The 20895-nt window shown below is 32.3% G+C and overlaps 2 protein-coding genes across 4 annotated transcripts in view; one reads left to right on the top strand and one right to left on the bottom strand.

Moving 5' to 3' along the window:
- The window catches only part of LOC108907268, a 97083-nt gene that overhangs the window by 55538 nt on the left and 20650 nt on the right, over positions 1-20895 (top strand). The window lies entirely within an intron of this gene.
- LOC108907269 (leucine-rich repeat neuronal protein 3) overlaps positions 3102-20895 on the bottom strand; it is a 21937-nt gene continuing 4143 nt past the window's right edge. The window contains exons 2-7 of the mRNA XM_023454603.1: positions 19497-19833; positions 18979-19202; positions 15231-15429; positions 14460-14629; positions 10349-10585; positions 3102-3514 (exon numbers count right to left, since the gene is read on the bottom strand). Coding sequence (XP_023310371.1) covers positions 3308-3514; positions 10349-10585; positions 14460-14629; positions 15231-15429; positions 18979-19202; positions 19497-19833 — 1374 coding nt within the window. The 3' untranslated portion in view covers positions 3102-3307. The remainder of the gene's footprint in view (positions 3515-10348; positions 10586-14459; positions 14630-15230; positions 15430-18978; positions 19203-19496; positions 19834-20895) is intronic.

The raw sequence follows: 20895 nt of genomic DNA, 5'->3' as shown, positions 1-20895 counted from the left end.
ACGTACTTATAAATAAAAGTAAACAATTTTATATGTAGGACTAAGCAAGTAAATGTTATAAGAATATTTACATGTAGAGTTATATATAAAAAAAGTTAGTATTTTCGTAGATTTCAGTACCTAAAACCTTGATGGTTTGATCGTTTTTTGCACCTGTTTATTCGTTTTTCTGCGGCGTCTTTGAAAATACTCAGGTGGCATGACATAACATTCCTATTATTTGATAAGCTTTAGATTATTCAGTTATTAAATGTTTTAAATTATTTGTCTTTGCGGAAAACACTATTTAAAGAATATGGCGCCCTTAATAACATATTTCTATACTGTTAAAAACAAAGGCAGTTTATTCCTGAAAGATATCCTTAAGAATTATATTATAAAAAGAAATTTGAGTTTCAAACTAACTCCATTTTATAGAAAACCTGTGTTAAATGGGGGAAAGTCTGTTATTTGTGCATTAATTCATATTTAGACAAACTGTGTGATAAAATCTATAAATATGTATTGTTGGTTGCCTATTTGCTATAGAACACCTTTAAGAGGAAATATAATAATTCGTGTAAGTTCATTTTCTAGTCTTCAGAAGTCTAGAAATCTTATTGTCCAGGTCATTTTTATTTTTGCTGCTATAAGGCCGATTTCTTCCGCGGGCAAAAAAAATCAATGTGTGATAGACTAGGCCACGATACTCATACGTTTTTAGGGTGGCTGAATCCGAATCCGGTGTACATTTGACGAAGTTCATGTTCAAAGCTATTTTTTTTATGGCGAAACAATTTTTATCCCCGGATTCTTAAACAGCGACAAATTTTACGTTTGATTTATTTTTTAAGTTCATGTTCAAGGTGATTTGAAGGTCAACTCTTATTTTTTATGGTAATACAATTTCTGACCCCGGATTTTGAAAGAGTGAGAAATTTTACGTTCGGAGACGTGGTTAATTTTTCTCATTTTGAAGATCGTTTGAAGGATTTCTACCGAGAAATCTGGAAAACGACTTCTACAAACGTTTGGGTCATTGGAGATCTTGGATTTGACCTTGTGTGCCATGCCCAAGGTTACTTCAAGGTCAACGTTCGTTTTTTTTAAGGTAATATCTCTGAATACCTTAGGATGTCACACATCCACTTTCGGGGCAACTCCTCAAGCATATCTGAGGTAGCAGGATTTGAAATATCCTCACTATGCAACCAGTTATGCTAAGGACACAAGCTGTCAGTATGTAGCAGCACATTCTCGAATAAGAAGTCTATCGTTGCTATTTTTATGCCCTCAAGATTATGAAAACTAGATCTCGTGGATACGAAAATCATCATCTCACCGCTTTAGAGTCGATTCTAGTGATTTTTATGAAAATGATCTTCAAGGTCAATCTAAGGTCACCAAATTGCGGTCCCCGATGATCCAAATAACTTTTATGGGAGTCCTTTTCTCGCTACCCTGACGAAGTACCAACCTAAGAAGATCAAATGGTGGATTTGATCTTCAAATGACCTTGAAAATGTACCACGTCTCCGACCGTAAAATTTCGCGTTCTTACAGAATCTGAGGTTAAAAATTGTGTGTCAAAAAACAAGAGTTGACCTTCAAATAACCTTGAGCAAGAGGCTAACTTGTGTAATCATCGTACAAACACTTCTAAATTCCCACTTTTCGACAATACTTTTCAACGCCACTATCTAGATTTAATTGTTGTGTTGAGATCTACATAATTTGTAGGGTAAGTTTCGTATATGTATTATTTCTCTTCAAGTCGCGTTCACATAAATTTTAATATTTATAATCAATTTTTTAAACGTTCATCAGTAGCTTAGCTCTTGTCAGGAACAGTAGCTTATAAATAATGGCTAAGCCCGAGGCTAAGATCGTAGAAAAAAAAATAATAAAAAATAATAAACTACAAGCCACGCGTATTAGTTCCTGTCTGGCAATAAAAATGTGCGGTGACAGTTATGGCACGTTTTATGTGCTTAACAGTCATTAAGAGGGTGCCGAAAATAAACTGCTGATAGATTTGTGTAAGTGAGAAGGCAATAACTCAAAAACGATCAAAGGAATTCGTTCATTCATCCAGCTCGTCTTTCTGTTTGTGGAAAATGATAACCTTTGCTTTATTGCTTTATGTTTTTTCTTAGTTTGTTTTGTTTTGTTGTTGTCAAGATTATTGACTTAAATCAGTTATACATGTACCAATTTTTTTAACCAATAAATTAACTAAGAATTTATCAACCGATTTTGGTGAGTTAATAATGTTTATTCGACAGCACCAATTTTAATTAGTACATATTACATATTACTACAATTTTTGGTTTCTGTAAATTTCAAACAAGGTTTTTTTTAAAGTATCACTACTGATATTTTCTGTCTTATTGTTAAATAGTAGAATTTACGTTTAGTTGATTATATGATTGCGGATAATGAGGTTTATATCATCGGCAAAGTGACTAGTCACACAAGGCAAATCGTTGGTACAAATTAAGAGGAGAACCGGACCAAGAACTGGTCCTTGTGGTATAGTTTTTCCGAAGTCAATTGAAGAACCTACAATTTCAAGGTATGTACCAGACTCGGTCGCTAAGCAGCAACTCAGCATTGAAATATTTGAAAAACTTGTTCCCATATTTATTTAGCCATACCCATATACATGTCTGGTCGAACTAAACGCGAAGGTGGTAGAAATCTATACGTCCAGTTGAAGAACGTGCGCGTGGGCAAACGGCGTACACATACAGCCGAACTGGGCGACTGGGCAATAAATCTCAGCTGTTGACAAGTGGTTGACAAATTGCATAGCAGTGCAGTGCAGCAATGCGGAATTTGGTGTGATTCAGGTCAAACATGGCTCAAAAAAATAGAAAATATTGCAGAAAAGTGACAACTTCTATTTACTAATTGACCTGTTAAAATCTGAAGATACATTTTTTATTATAAAAGGTGACCCTAATTTTCATTCGTAAATTTACCAATTTTTTGTGACGTATAAAAAGATGCTACAAATTGCGAATGTGAAACAGGTTTGTATTTAAAAAACTATAGATGTTAAAATTTTTTGCACTAAGCTTTATTTTAAAAATTAAGTTTTGACAGATTTTAAAATAAAATTCGATATAAAAATTTCATTATTTCTTTCAACGGGGGTTAAACTTTAACTACACGATTAGCAAATATTTCCAGTACTTTTAAAGCTACATCTTACAACAAAAAAACAACTAAACAAAATTTACAAACGTTACCTAGACTATGAAAATCAGAAATATTTTCACAAACATGAATTAAAATAAATTAAAAAAATATATTTACTACAAAACTATATGCGGAACTGAGTTTGTAACGGGTTGTACTGCACCTGCGTGGTGAAATTGTAGCTTCGGAAAGCCGTCCCCCTCCTGTACCGCAGGAACGCCACTGTCAGAGCTATGAACGTTGCCAGGGTAAACATGCAGCTCAGGGTGATCAGAACCACCCGCAACGTTTCGAAGTGGCGTATGGCATGTCCAATCAGATTTCTTTTGGACTGAAAGAAAGATGGAAGCGTTAAAATGAAATAAGCACATTCAAATACCGGTGTGAAGTTAGCAGCTAAATTTCCGGAAATACCCGAACGTCCATAGGCGTACTGTTAAATTTTGTACGTTTCAAGAGATATTTAAGAATATGTAATAACAGAAGTTTTACAATTATTCCAGAAGTCAGTCAGGATGAAGATATTAATGATAATGACAAATCAAAAAAAATTGTTGAAAATCGATTGTCTTACCTGGTAGTGGTAGTGGTAGTGGTAGTAGTGGTAATAATAGTAATGGTAGTAGTAGTAGTAGTAATAAAAAATTCAAATCCTACAAAATTCCAAAAACTAAAAAAAATCCAAAATTAAAAAATTTCAAAATTTAAAAATTCCAAAATTAAAAAATTCAAATTGAAAAAAATGAAAGAAAAAAATGGTTGAAAATCGATTGTCGTACGTAGTGGTAATGATAGTAGTGGTAGTAATAGTAATAGTAGTAAAAAATTCAAGTCATAAAAAATTCCAAAAACTAGAAAAAATCCAAAATTAAAAAAAAAAAAATTTTAAAATTCAAAAATCCAAAAATTATAAAATGAAGAAAATATAAAATGTCCGAAAATTAAAATATTCCAAATTTAAAAAATTCAAAATGAAAAAAATTAAATATTCGAAAATTTAAAATAATAAAATTATATTTAAAAAATCACACTTACAATTTAAAAAATCCAAAAATTAAGAAAACCAAAAAATTTAAATTTTAAATATAAAAAAGGAATAAAATAAAATATCCGAGAATTAAAAAATTAAAAAATTCAAAAATATTCAAAAATTTAAGTTATTTTTTTTAATGAATTCTACTACTACTAATTGATATTCAATTATTATTTTTTGGCTGTCATTAATATCGTCCTGTCGGTGATTTCTGGAGTAATTGCAGGACTTCTGTTTTACATATTTTTAAGTATTCCTTGAACCGTACGCCTATGATCGTTCTGGTATTTCCGGTAACTGCTAACTTTTGGCTGCTAACTTCACACTGGTCATTCAAATCATTTTTTAAATAATATTGTCATACAGGGTGTAATATGACGAAATGTCAAAAATTGAAGAGTACAAAATTATATCAGTCTGTTTAATGCAAGATCGAAGAGGTGTTCAATGTGAGTACTTTTAACTCCTCCAGCAACCAGTAGCGTCCGTTCGATTTACTAAACAATTATGACCACTGAAAATACTTTTTTTTTCTGGGGTGACTGTTACGTTAGAGAATGAAAGATTATTCAAACAATGTTATTTGGAAAACTGAATTTCAAAATTGTTAAAAATAATGCATAAAATGCACATAAATCATTTTGCGTAATTGCTTAACTGGAACTTTAAATTTAATAGTAATTAAGGTACATAGAGTGTTATGAGGATAATAATGCACCGAGGTCAACAATATACCCCGACCAAGTGCATTGTTCTCCTGTAACACCCGTGATACCTTAAACAGTTAATATCTTGCCCTGGTGCATTATTTTTCATTTGGTGTGTCTGGAAATAGGGTTTTAAATTCGACAGTATATTCGCTTCATTTATAAACAGTGTGTTAGGAGTTTGAATACCGCAGTAGGCGACAGTATACATAAAAATAAACAAAAAAAACTTGCGCTCTAAACCCGACTATTTTGCGGGAAGAAAATCATCAAACTTAACGCACAAAAGTTCGTTTAATTAAGGATCCTCTACATAATTTTGTGTATATAATACCATAAGGGGCAATTTGAATTTATGTTTAGTTTCAATAAAATAATTAGTTTCATTATTCAATAAAATTATATAAAGTTTATATCGCGACGGAAGAACACGTTTTAGACGTTATCGAAAGAGATCCGATAATTTCATAAACTGTTCGCATCATTGGCCAGCCCATACACCAGATCTGAATCCATTAGATTTTTGTTTATAGAGACACATGGAGGACTTGATGTGCGCCACTAGAAGACTTACGAGAATGGATTTTTGCCTCTGCCCGACGAAAAGTGTTATTGCCGCGCTAAGCAGGTTGTGTTCTCTGTCGCACTATATGACGTCACAAAGCGTCCTTGATCACGTGACAAAATTTAAATTTTTACGGTTCGAAATAATTCAACTGTCATGCAGGTTGCCTACTGTTTTGTTTATTTATGCTTAATCTGCCTTCTACTGATGTAACGGCTGTCAAATTTCTAACAAACCGTGTAAAGACAAGGGTATAGTCTCCATATTTACTGGGTTACTATATATTTAATTCTCAACTGTTTAGAAAACATTCTATATAACAAACTATAGGAGATATATCCTATGTTTTATTTTATTTTGTGTTTATTTGAATTGCTAAGCCGCCGCGATGAACCGTGTGCTCATTTCGACCACCTACCTCATAGGATACGATCTAGTTTTCGGGTAAACGTTATAAATCTGTCAAAGCGCCGCAGTTTGTTTCGCGCTACCGACGAAGTAAATCGTTTAATCGCGCATACACGTCGCGTTCTGATTGGGGTCTGGAATAGGCGTAAAATAAGTCGCGCTAGATCATTTCCTCGGTTCCAAATAGACCCGTGTTTATATTTAAAAAATAAATACAGGGCAGGGTCCGTGTTCTAATGTATTTCTAAAAATAGGACTGATAATCGGGTTTTATTCCTTCGTTTTACAATCGTTGTATTTGGGGATTTTTCAGATAGTGGAACTGTTTCTAGCAGTGATAGGAACGGTTTATGGGCAATTCGTTTAATGGAATAATAAAAAAATCGTAACACGAGTGATTATTTTTGTTAATATAGGTACAGGGTGTATCCTAAGTCTATGTCATAAATTAAGGGGGTCATTGAGTCATTTTAGGCCCAAAAGCCTTAATAAAACAGAGCCCTAAAGTTACTGGTTTCCAAGATAGAGGGCGCTAAAGTTTTTGGAAAATATCACATTTTCTCCATTATTTCTGAAGTTGTTTGACGTAGATTGACAAAACTTGGGGAAATGATGTAACTATAATTTAAAGATAATAATTCGATATATTTCTATATCTCAGAAAAACTACGCCACTGGATTTTCAGAAAAATTAATAAGCGCGTTTAATTTACTGTCATTTTTTTAATAAAAAAGGTTTCTTGCATTTTCTTCACACAATAAACCATTTTTATATATTTTTTGTTCATATTTAATTTAAATAACAGGTATTTCATGGTTAAAAAAAATTAAACACCAGTAGAAAATAAAGCAGATTAAAAACATGGATGTCAGCAAGTCAGACAAATGCCAGCAAAATGAAAATCTCAACGACTGTCCTACATTTTAAAAAATTGCTGACATCCATTTATGATTCGTTGCCTTAAATCTGTTTCATTTTTTTAAACCATCTATTAGAAATTATTTTAAAATTAAATAAGAACAAAAAAAAATATAACTCGAAAATGACCTTTTTTTCTGAAAATCCAGTGTAGTAGTTTTTCTGAGGGTTTTAATGTCAAAGCTGCCCTGAATCTCCGTCACTGCTTGACATATTTATATAAAAATATGCCGAATTATTACCTTTACATCATTTTACTAAGTTTCATCAAGATACGTGAAACAACTTCAGAGATAAATGAAAAAATGTGATATTTTTCAAAAACTTTAACGCCCTCTATCTTGGAAACCAGGAACTTTAGGGCTCTGTTTTATTATGGCTTTTGGTCCTAAAATGACCCAAGGAATCACCCCCTTAATTTATGACATAGACTTAGGATACACCCTGTATACGGGGTGGCCTATTTCAAGCCTGGACATGTACATAAAATACTGTGTACTGATTTTGCCCGAGAAAAACTATACACTTTTACATTACTCCGAAAAGTCAATGCAAAAAAAAACTAAATGATGCAAAATTTATGACACTTTTTACATTAGTTCAAAAGTTCGCCACACTTTCTAAAAATAATTAATGCGAGAAGTTGATTTTTTCTTACATAACCAGAAAAATACATACATTTTGAACAATGTGAAGTGGATATTTGAAGTTTTCGAATGAGAAACAAAATTATAACAAAGATTTTAACACTTTTCTTTCACTTAAGTAACCTTAGATTTTTTTAAATTTTGAATTAACCCAATGGTAAATACGCATAAATTCTTCACACTAGTGTAATGTGAAGTTTTGCGATATATTCTTAAAAGTGCAGTGACTCCATGCTGGTGTAATAAGTGTATTGCATTCTTTCAACATTAATGCGAAATTTATGACACTTTTCACACTAGTCCGAAAATTGTGTAAACCAATTTTGTGTAGGAAGTTAAATTTTGTATATTTTCACTTGAGAGACCCTTAAGCTCAGAGTTTACCCACTAGTGTTATGTTGGTTTTTTGCACTAACGTTAAAAGTGTCCTGCTGGTGTAAAAAGCGCATTGCACACTTTTAACACTAATGTGAAATTTACGACACTTTCCGCTAGTCCGAAATTTCTTGTCATTTTCTAAATCAAATTTGCGTAAAGGGTTAAATTTTCCTTATACGATTAGGAACATAATACGCATTTTGAATAAATACAGGGTGGGCCATTAATGTGAGAAAGTAAAATAACTCCCTTATTACTCATAATACAGAAAAAAGTTTATATAAAAGTTATACAGAATCAAGAAACCTAAACTACAAAATTAATTTGAAACATACAGGGTGATGAGTAAAAACCGGACACGCGAAATATTACATTTTTTAAATGGAACACCCTGTATATTTTTATTATTTTATAGAATACCACAAATAAATATTAATTAATAAAATTAACTCAAAATGAAATGATAAATTATGAACTGACAAGTTGACACAATGTGACAGTTTTTTCCAAAAGCCATTTCGTGCGACCGAAAATAATAAAAATTAGTTTTTTCCAGAAATGTTGCTATATCTTAAAAACTAACAACTTTAGATGTAGAACATACTTAATAAAAGTTGGTGTTCCATTTGAAAAATTTTAAAAAATCAAGTTTGAACTTTCTTAAAATGATCGTATTATAAGAAATGCTCTGTATAAAATATCGATATTAGATAATATAGGATTCTTTGTCTAACATTTGCCTATAACTCTGTCAAATATTTCTGCTCCAAGTGTTCGTAGTTGAAAGTTAATACAACTTCTTCGAGGTCATGTTTTTCCAAAATTCAAAGAATTTTTTACATACTTGGCAACCCCGCCCTGAAATGTTAAACTGTTTATATTGCCATATATAGAATTTTATCAGAAATCCACATTATTTAAGAATATACAGGGTGTTACATTTAAAAAATGTAATATTTGGCGTGTCCCGTTTTTACTCATCGCCCTGTGTGTTTCATATTAATTTTGTCCTGTAGGCTTTTTGATTTTGTACAATTTTTATATAAATTTTTTTTCTGTATTATGAACAAGGGAGCTATTTTACTTTCTCACACTAATGGCCCACCCTGTATATGTATTTAAACTTTCTAAATAAGAAATAAAATTATTACAAAAAAATAGTAATTTTGTTTACTTTGTTTCACTTAGGAGACCTTAAATTTCGAGTTAAACCACTAGTGTTAAAGGTATGTTCTTTTTTGCACTAATGGTAAAGTGCAATGACTTTCTGTGCGAGTGTAAAAGTGCATTGTACACTTTTAACATTATAGCAAAATTTGTGACACTTTTCATACTAAACCAAAAATCTTTCACATTTTCTAAACTAAATTTGTGAGAGATTAAATTGTTCTTATATAATTAGAAACACACAGATAGGTACAGTTAAACTTTTACATTGGAAATGATTTATTACAAAAATACGTAATTTTGTACATTTTCTTTCACTTTATTAAGGGAAATAAATTTTGTTAAACTATGAGTGTGCTCACTAGTGAATAAGTGTGTTGGGTTTTGCACTAATGTAAAAAGTGTCGTGAATTTCTTCGATAATGTTAAAAGTGCGTTGACTTTCCACTTGGTGTAAAAAGTGCATTGCACACTTTTAACACTAACTCGAGTTTGCGACAATTTTCATATTACGTACTCTGAAAATCTCCCACATCTTCTAAACCAAATTTTTAATAAGAACTTTGTATATTTTATTTTATTTAACTCTGACTTTACACACTATTGTTATTTGTTGTTTAATGTTCAGCGTCGTGAGTTTTCAGAGTAATGTTAAAAGTGCATTTTCCATTTCAGTGTAAAAAGTGTATTTGCGCAAAAAAAATGTGTGGAATTTACGACACTTTTCAGACTAGTCCGAAAAATCTTCCACATTTTCCAAACCAAATATGTGAAAGGTTAAGTTTTCAAGAACATTAGTACTATAAAAAATATATAATTTTATGTATTTTCTTTCACTTAAGAGGTGCTAGATTTCCTTAAACTCTGAGTTTTCCCATTAGTGTTAAGTGTTCTTGCACTGATGTGAAAAGTATTTTGAATTTTCTGGATAATGTTAAAAGTGCATTGACTTTCTGTGGTGGTGTAAAAAGTACATAGTACACTTTTAACACTAGTGTAAAATTAAGTGGGCACAAATATTTAAACATTTTTTAATAGGAAATGAAATTATTACAAAAATTAAGTAATTTTGTGCACTTTTTTCACTTTCGCGATTTTCTTAATCTTTTGAGTTGCTCTCAAGCATTAAAAGTGCATTATTTCTCTGCACTAGTGTGAAAAGTGTAGTGAATGTTTACGGTAATGTAAACAAGTGTATTGACTTAACGGGCATGTTAAAAGTGCGAGCTGTTTTTTTCCACACAAAATCGACACATATCACAGATTTAATTGTTCTATTAAATTAATTAACCTGTTTTGCTCATATAGAAAAGGAGTGTTTCTTTTTTATAATCTGCTTACCTTCACTCCGCAAATGTCTTGGCTTAGGGCGTAGACCTCCCTGATATTGTCAGTCCTCGGGTCGACGCAAACGGGTCCGTCGCGTTCCCTGGTGATGGACGCGTCCAAGTCTCTGCTGATGTTGTATAGGTTGCAATCGCACTCCAGTAGGTTGTCTTTGAGTTCGAACACTCTCAGTTTGGACCACGGAAGGAGTCTGTAGTCCAGTTCCGCCAGAGAGTTGTTGGTAAGGTACAACTGAAACCGTCGGCGATTCTTACTATTGTTGTAACGATACCGTTTTATTCACTAAATATAGCCATTAGCAAATAAATGTAAATTGTGTTTGGTAAATTGTTTTATGTAAAACATAGTCAAGAAGTCTGTGGAAATATTCATTTTGAATTTGGATAAAGCGAGCGCTTGTGGTTCGAATGCGGCTAGAAACGATAATGCCCGATGAAGTTCGGAGAAGGAGGCTAGCCCAGTCGACAGCACGGAGTGAAAAACGAGTAGAAGGTACGTCCGAGGCTGACGCGAAATATTAATTCTGTGAAAGTGTGTTGTTCAAGTTTATACAGATATTCGCGGAAAAGTCCAAAATTCCACAGGAAATATATCTTTCGAATTAAAAAAAATATTTCTTATAAATCGAACTTCAAGATATACGTATCTAACTAAAAAAAACACTATTTTCTATCGCTAATCGTAAAAGGTATTTCTAAAATGGATTTACAACTTGTCCAAACATGTTCTATCAAACGTGACACTTTAAAAAATAACACCTATGGAAAATTTAAAAATCTATTTTTGTTTGTTTATCAATATTTCTACAGAACATCTCTGTGGCCACCTAGAGGGGAATTCCACTTTTTATTCGTACGTATGGTAAATATTGATCAATTATAATTATTTATCTAACAACTTCATCTCTACTATCCGCAAATATGTAATGGGTTCCTACATTTTTTTCACCACAATCGTGATTGAGATTGATATGATTTCACATTACTGCGAAAATACTGTATTTAAATTAAACATGAGTTATATGTGAATTAACAATACACCTTTTTTATTAATTTTTTTTCGTTTCTTATTATCAGTAAACGTTATTGTCATTTATGTTCAAAGAAAACACAAATTAACACAATGTGAAAAGTATTAAAAGTAATTGTTTTAATGACAATGCGATCATATTCTCTTGACGTTTCATGTTAAAAAAATATTTTAATGACCATAAACGTCTTGGTAATTTATGGTTTATTGTGACTAACTGATCGTTATCCTTCATAAATTTATTTGTGCAATATGGTGACAGTGGTTGATTTTAGATAACTGAATTGTCCTATACCTATAGCTAATCTTGGAAACTTTGTAATTTCCAGTAAAATTCAAGTTATTCAAGTAATTATTTTGGTCTGATTTCGCTCAAATTTCAAAAATAGTTAATCGCAGAAAAATCAGATGATTTAAATTAAATTGTGTTAAAATTCCAGCTGGTATTTAATAAAATTCGAATTCCACTAAAATTTCAATTAAATTTCTCAAAAATTTCAATTATATGCATTCTAATAACTTTAGTTTGAATTCGGTCAAATTCCAATAGAATTCTAGAGCACCAAAGATGAACAATTTAATTATAGAAGAAATTAGAACGATTATCAAGAATTTAATTTAAATAAAATTTAGTTGGAATCCAATGACAGTCAACTAAATTGAGTCGTAATCTCAAAATTCTGCTAAAATTCCAATAAAATCTCTATCGAATTCCACTAAAATTTCAATCAAATTCCGCTAAACCTCTAATTGTATCTGAATTCAATTAAATTCCAACAGGATTTTAGGGCTTTAAAGCTTTAAAATTCAATTGTGGAGACAATCAATATGATATTTCCATTAAATTCTACTAAAATTTAGTTGGAATCCAATGACAGTCAACTAAATTGAGTCGTAATCTCAAAATTCTGCTAAAATTGTAATACAATCTCTATCGAATTCCACTAAAATTTCAATCAAATTCCGCTAAACCTCTAATTGTATTTGAATTCAATTAAATTCCAACAGGATTTTACGGCTTTAAAGCTTTAAAATTTAATTGTGGAGACAATCAAAATGATATTTCCATTAAATTCTACTAAAATTCTAGTTGGAATCCAATGTAATTTGAGTTGAATCTTAATAGCCGACTAAACTGGATCCAATAAGAATCAATTGGAGTTCGACTAAAATTCCAATACAATCTCAAGCAAATTCCCCTAAAATTTCAATCAAATTTCGCTAAAATTCTAATTGTATTCTACAGACCATTTTAGTCTAAATTTAATCAAATTCCAACAGGATCTTAAGGCTTTAAAGATGTAAAATTTAATTGTAGAGGCAATCAAAATGATAAATCTAATAAGAATCCTATCGAATTCGCCGATTGGATTTCCGGAAAATTCTACTAAAACTCCAATACAATCAAAATTCCAGTAAAATTTCAATCAAATTCCGCTAAAATTCTAATTTTATTCTAATGACTATTATAGTCTGAATTCAATCAAATTCCAACAGTATCTTAGGGTTTTTAAGATGTAAAATTTAATTGTAGACATTCCCACTAAATTCTACTAAAATTCGAGTTGGAATCCAATGAAATTTGAGTTGAATCTTAATAGCTTACTAAACTGGATCTAATAAGAATCCCATGGAATTCGCCAATTGGATTTTGGCAATGTTCTACTAAAATTCAAATACAATCCCAAGTGAATTCCCTAAAATTTCAATCAAATTTTTCTAAAATTCTAATTGTTTTCTATTCTCTATTTTAGTCTGAAATCAATCAAATTCCAACGGGATTTTAAGGCTTTAAATATGTAAAATTTAATTGTGGGGACAATCAAAGTAATATTCCCATTAAATTCCACTAGAATTCCAGTTGGAATCCAATCAGATTTGAATTCACTCTTAACGACTAAATTAAATTTAATAAGAATCCTATGGAATTCTTTAATTGCATTTCCGCAAAATCTATTCAAATTCCAATACAATCCCAATCGAATTCCACTAAAATTTCAAATTCCGCAAAAATACTAATTGTATTCTACTGACTATTTTAGTCCGAATTCAATTAAATTCCAACAGGATTTTAGGGCTTTAAAGATATAACATTTAATTATCGAGACAATCTAAATGATATTCCCATTAAATTCTACTAAAATTGCAGATGTAATACCTAAAATTTCAATCAAATTTCGCTAAAATTTTAATTGTATTCTACAGACCATTTTAGTCTAAATTTAATCAAATTCCAACGGGATCTTAAGGCTTTAAAGATGTAAAATTTAATTGTAGATGCAATCAAAATGATAAATCTAATAAGAATCCTATGGAATTCGCCAATTGGATTTCCGCAAAATTCTACTAAAATCCTCAATCGAATTCCACCAAAATTTCAATCAAATATCCTTATACTTCAAATTCTATTCTATTAACTATATTAGTCTGAATTCAATCAAATTCTATCATAGGGCTTTAAAGATGTAAAATTGAATTGTAGAGGCAATCGAAATGATATTCCCATTAAATTCTACAAAAATTTCAGTTGGAATTCGATGAGATCCGAATTGAATTCTAACAGGAGACAACTAAAGTGAATAAAATAAGAATCATATGGAATTCCAATAATTGGATTTCGGTAAAATAAAATATTACAATTCCAATAGAATTCCAATAGAATTTCACTTGAAACCCACAATTCCAATTGCATTCTAATAACTATTTTAGGTTAAATTCAGTTAAATTCCACCAGATGAATTGGAGTCCAATAATCTGCGAATTGAATTCTAATAGCCGCCTAATGAAATCGTATATATTTTTCCACTGAATTCTGGTAAAAGTGTATTAAAATTCGAATTCCACTAAAATTGAATTCTAATAGCCGACTGAATTGAGTCCAATAGAATTCCAAATTGGATTTCGGTTAAATTCTAATAAAATTACAATATCTACAATTCCAATCGAATTCAACTAAAATTTCAATAGACATTCACCAAAATTCCAGTAATTCCGAGTTGATTTTTGCAAGATTGATTGACTAATTATTGTATACTAACAATTTCACCAAATTTGACGCTAAGTCTGCTTTACTCACCTCTTCTAAAGTTTGATTGATTCCAAACGCCTCCCTGTCTATCGTCATCAAATTCACGTTGTTCCGAAGGGATAATTTTCTTAAATTGGGCAAGTTAGCAAAAGTGTCGACATAGATGGTGGTCAGTCTGGGCAAGTCGTCTAAGTACAGTTCCGTGATACTGGTCACTCCTAAAAAGTTCATGAAAATTACTCAAAATTGCAAAGATATTGTTGCAGTAACCGCCTCACGAACCAGATTCGATTCCTATTTCTTGTTGTTGAAAAAAAAATCAGAAAAAATTAGTTCAAAGACAAAAATGGTTGTGGAAAGGGCTTCGTAATATGTTCACATCCATTATTCTTTTGCTTAGGTACATTTAATGTATTTTATAGTAAAATTGTAATTTCCTTAACAATTTAACTGTGTTAGATTTACTTTTAGTTCTTTTAAAAGTGCAGTCAATCGCCGCCCTAATTATAAAATGTATGTAAATGACCGAACCTTTAAGCTACGTAAAAAAATGGTATAACTGGTTTCTGGACTTTAATTAAGTCTTTGGAATATTTATAGCACATATCGTTAATTATTAAAATGTAAATCCGAACAAATATTTTGTCTTGTAGCTAATCACGACATAAAATATTGTCGAAAACTGCAGAGCAAAATTAATTGGCAGTATACAGAACTGGAATATACAGGGTGGCCCAAAATGTTTCAAATAAGTAGAAACTTTTTTTTTCTTTATAAAGTTATTATTACGTGTATAACTTTAAAATTATCTCGTCTTACCCAAAAAGCTGCCGTCTCTTAATTCGAAAATAAAGTTGTCACTGAGGTCCAAGACCTTCAAATGTTTGCCGAGATAGTCCAGAGTCTCTGGAACGAAGTCTAAGTGATTAGAGCTCAGATTCAGCTCAACCAGTTTGTTTAAACTTTTTATAGCATCGCCGTCAAGGTCCGTTAGGTCGTTACTTGCCAAGTTCAATACCTGAAATAATAATAATAATATAATTTATTTTCCTTGGACAAATCTACACTAAACCAAACAATTAAAGGGTCAAAGGAATTTCCGAAATTTTTCCGTGATTTTTGACAGACTGTATTTAAGTGAAAAGATTCTAGTTTTTAGATTTTTCGGTCGAAAATTTTTAGGATTTTTGCAAATTTTTTTATATTTTTTTCCCGAGTTCACGGACTTGGAAAAATTTTTTTCAGCTAAGCCAATGCATGGACCGGATAGGTTGTTTATTCAGCTTTAATTTCCTTTTTTTTAAATTTCGATACGACCATTATTCATCAAAATATTGGACTTTTAATGGAAAAGGATCCTTTTGTGTTCAATCATCGATATCTCGGCGACAAATGGTCGTATAGAGAATTGAAGAGCAGTTTCGAAAACTGTAATAAATTTCCTATAAAATGCTGCCTCAACTTTTCGGAAATTTACTTTTTCTTTCCTCTTCTACACGAGTTTAAAAAAACAGGAAGAAAAGGGTAATTTATGTTTTTCTTAGAAAATTGACGGCTAAATTAGAAATATTCACGAAATGACTAATGTTAAACATGACTTTTACAGTTCGATATACCCAAAAAAGCCGTGTGAAGTTTCATCTCGATCTAGCGAACCGTTTTTTTGTTTCAAACAGTCAAACTTTTGAAAAAAATTAAAGGGTCACGATTTTTGAGCTTAAACACTGCATAATCATGATTAAAATGGAAAAAACATTTTTACCGCAAATAACTTATAAATTGATTTAAAAAATATATATTTTTCGAAAAATTTTCAAAAAATTTTCGATTTTTTTTTTTTAGAAAACTTTCCGGACATTGAAGAAAACAAAATGCAATTGTTTCCAGCACGATTCGGCTTTTCTGTTCTATGCTTCTGTTCATCAGCTTTTAATTAAATTAAAATTAAAGTTGATCCAAACCAGATTTCGATCCAGTCATACCGTTTTTTGAGACTTTGTAATTAATTTTTGTGCAGTCTGTAATCACTTAAAAAACAGTTTTTTTTCAAAACTACCCTTTTTCTTCTGAAAAAAATTTCGAAAGTTAATAAAAGTCATGCTTAACATTAGTCATTTCGTGAATATTTCTAATTTAGCCGTCAATTTTCTAAAAAAAAACCATTTTTTTTCCTGTTTTTTAAATTCGTGTAAAAGACGAAAAAAAAAATTCCGAAAAGTTGCGGCAACATGTTATAGGACATTTATTAAAGTTTTCAAAACTGCTCTTCAATTTTCTGTACGACCATTTGTTGCCGAGATTTCGATGAATAATAGAATAATGGTCATACCGAAATTTAAAAAAAAGGAAATTAAAGCTGAATAAACAAGCTATGTGGTCCATGCAATGGCTTTGCTGAAAAAAATTTTTCCAAGTCCGTGAACTCGGAAAAAAAATACAAAAATTTGTCAAAAATCACGGAAAAATTTCGGAAATTCTTTTGACCTTTTAATTGTTTGGTTTAGTGTAAAAGAACCCCGCACAAAATCAACGGAAAATGGGCCCCAGTTGATTTTTCTGAAATTGCAGTATGTTATAGTTTTTGACTTTCTGATCAAAAATTATCATGGGCCCAAACTGATCCTATGAATAGTTTCAGAGATAAAGAGGGGGGGGAGTATGTGATTTTGGCTGTAGACACGAGTAATCTTCACGAAGTTTCAAGTTGATGGATTCAAAAACTGAGGCATGTAATGAATTTGGACCAGTAGGTACAATACTTTTGGGATCGCTGCACCTGAATTCGGGGATAGCTTAGCTATCTAGGGTCACCTGGATCTCAAGTAAAGGTCGTTTCAAGGTCAAACTGAAGAAAAGACTTGTATTGTATTTTGACCAGTGAGTATAGGTTTTTGGGCTCGCAAAATCTGAATCTGGAGATAGCATAACCCTAAAGGTCACCTTCAAGTCAATTCAAGATCATTTCAAGGTCAAAGTAAAGAAAAGTCCTTTCACGGGTGTTATCCTGTAAGTATGTAAGCTTTTGAGGTCGCTGAGCCTGAATTCTGGGATAGCTTAGACCTATAAGGTCATCTGGAAGTCAAGTCAAGATCACTTCACTTAACTTAATCTCAATTCAAACCCCGCAGGTGCCGCTACTGCAGTGATGAAAATCCACTCATTTCACGTGAAATTGAATGTTTGGGCGGGCATACTGGGAGACCATCTCAATCATCTCATAGGGATAGGGCCTTTCTCCCTACCGGGAAATCTGGATGGAAACATGTATCTGAATCTACTGGAAACGAATATCTACCCGATGATTGTGGAAGTTTGCCGTAGCAGAGGTTCAATTGAGTGGCCTCTCAGATCGCCAGATCTAACGCCCTTTGACTTTTTTCTATGGGGACACAAAGTCAAAAATTTATGCAACACGATCGAACTCACTTAAGGAGCTTATTCGGTGAATTGTTGAAGAATGTCGTCAGATAAGTCCCGAGATGCTTCGAAATGTTCGTTCGAAAGTGGAGCAAAGATTTTATTATTGTATGGAAGCGGAGGAAAATCAATTAAAAACACTTATTAAAATAACATTCTTTCATTCATCGATTTTATTGTCATATTCAAACCAAAATTTAACAATCGTATGTCGTCGTGAGCAGAAATGAAAATCGTGTCTCAGGTTTTTATTGTTACGATACTTTCCAGGTGGGAAGTTTTAATTTGTATAATAAAGTTTGCGTCAGTAGTATGAGAATCCAGGTCATTTGTGTAAAACAAAAAGAGAACTGGGCCGAGTACAGAGCCTTGAGGAACCCCCATATTTGTAATTTGTATTTCACATTGCATTGTAGGTGTAAAAATTGTGGATTTTTTAATATGTCAATCAAGTGGTTGGTATTACTAAAACAAGAAACACTTCAAGAAGAATCGCTGCATATTCTACCTATATTTGTCCTTTAATAGCACACCCTGTATACTTTCCACGTTATGGCGTTCCCTCGCAAATACTAGACTAAAGAGTTAGTAATTTATTTGCCATAAATTAATTAGGTAAAAAAGTTGACAGAGGCTCGATACTGCTGAGTTAACAAATGAAAGTCAGTTTCACGCGTTTTTTTTTCTCAAATATGCCTATATTAATAATTCAGTCATTAATTAGCTGTAAAACTTCGCGGATCATTGGTTAGTAATCGACATTTGTGTCAACCAGGCGTTAAACAAATTATGAAACATACAGGGTGTATCGAACAAAGCGAAGATTATCTTATAACAAAAGAATTTTGATTACATTTACATTGCCTTGTTTTCTTATGTTGCTAAGTTAGCAGTGCCAACAACCGCCAATAGAAGCGGCTAACTGCTTGTGTACACACTAGATTCCTAAGCTGAAATGTACATTTGTCTTTAAAGTTATTAGAAAAATATTTAATAATTAGAAATTTACTACTCTATTTTAAATATATTAAGTTAATTCAAATTCTAAATTTTTTTTATAAAAAATCCTATCAAATGATGTCAAACACTGTTCTTCGATGTTTTTTTTTGTACTAAACACGCTATGAAAACTATTCCATCGTAAGCTTACCCTTAAGTTCGGGAGCGTCGCCAGCGCCATCTGTGTGTTCGGATCCAGAGTCACAAAGTCGTTTCCTGCCAGATTCAGTTCCTCTAGGTACGGCATGCTCTCGAAGAACTTCCGCGGCAAACTGTGGATCTGGTTGTAGGCCAAGTTAAGATGTTTCACTGCTATAGGGCAGTAGACGCTCTTGTTGTAAGGTCCCTTGAAGTCTTCCCCATCAATTTCCTCAGCTACAAGTCAAAGAAGAAAAGTTAGTAACCATTGATAACTATAAAATGTAAAGCGGGTTAATTTTAATCGTTCGTATTCAGTGGGTAGGTCGGACTATGTCGTATCAGTAGTTACATTGGAATGTAAGTAGGTTTGAACTTTCAAACCATAGATCTACTGTAGTCTAGATGAAAATAAATTAAGCAACCAACAATGGAAGAACGTCAATTAAGTGGGTTTGAGAGATTGAGATCAGGTCGACGCGTGTCCAGTCCAATCGAATCTAGCTCGGATAAAAACTCACAGTGACTTACTCGTCAGCAAATTGTAGCTCAGATCTATGAACTCCACATTTTTAACCTCTTTAAAGGCGCCGGGATCTAGATACTTTATGTTGCAATGGTCGAAAACCAGCCGGACAGTTTGATTGGTAGGCGGCAGAATCTCCAGGGTGGTTATGTTGTTGTAGCTGAAAGTTGCCACCAGGGTCTTGTTGTGCGCGGGCCAGTTGGCTAGGATGTATTTGAAACCTTGGTCGGTGCAGTCGAGGAGAAACTCGTCTTCGTCGCGACATTTACATCTTTCGCAGATGTCCTTGGAGTTCTCGTAGATTTCGTCGGCTAGGATCGAGCATATCAGAAAGGTGTAGATCTACAAGGAAAAGCAATCGTCATTCCGTAGTAAGTCAAAAAGTGTTTTATATATACCATTTTTTAAGTTCAAGCTAGACTAATTTGTAAGTACCTCTACATTTTTAATTGAACATGTGACAAAACGATCTAGATACGAGTTATTGAGTGTCAAATATCCAGCACAACCACAAACCGTGGTGTGAAAATAGTATGGTGTGGTCGTCAGCCGGCTCAATTTCGTCCTTTCTCGGTATGACGTCACCTGAGACCAATGGAAACGCCGACAGCAAATGAAAAGTAAATGAAGAATTCGTTTATTGACCATTTCGATCTTAAAACAATGGTGGATTTACCTAGTATTTGACATATGATGTGTCTACGTGTATGTGGTGACGTCACTTGAGAACAAGACGAGATCAAGGCATATATTGGAATGAAAATGCAACTTTTTATCGTTTTTCTAATAATCCAGAGCTGTTGCAGCCTCAACTTCTTCACATCGTTTGTTTTGTTATGCATAGGTAACGTTTCTTCCCCGTTCAAACTCGATAGAATATTTAAGGTTATGTTCACTTTTAGACTCCACATATTTAGACAGACTTTTTAAACACGATTCATACTGTATGTAAATATGTAAATTATAGCTTTTACGTACATTATCGACTTAAATTGTCTGTTTATATATAACGAGCGTTCAAATAAAAACGTGGTCGAAGTTGGCTCTGACACATTGGACGTAGGGAGTAGCTTATAGCGACCAACTTAACCTCATTTCTCAACGAGCTGTATAGCAGCTGTCAGTTTCAATAACGTTAATGACTATATAACTTTATTTTAAAGAATAATCGTGATAACAATAACAAACAATTAAAGGAGCTGCGGAAAGTGTCCCCCTCCTTGTTATAACAATAAATTAAAGCAGCTGCTGAAAGTGTCCCCCTCCTTGTTCCAAGCACTTTTCACACCTGTTCCTCAAAGAATTAAAGACATTTTCTAAGATGCTCGGGGTATTGTTAATTTCACGAATCTTGTCTATAAGTCGAGCCTGCAGATGGTTTAAATCAGGAATAGGCAGTTCAAA

The sequence above is a fragment of the Anoplophora glabripennis genome, unplaced genomic scaffold (assembly GCF_000390285.2).
Source record: "Anoplophora glabripennis isolate ALB-LARVAE unplaced genomic scaffold, Agla_2.0 scaffold168, whole genome shotgun sequence".
In the NCBI taxonomy this organism is placed as follows: Eukaryota; Metazoa; Arthropoda; class Insecta; order Coleoptera; family Cerambycidae; genus Anoplophora; species Anoplophora glabripennis.
This window is presented reverse-complemented; position numbering and strand designations above follow the sequence as displayed.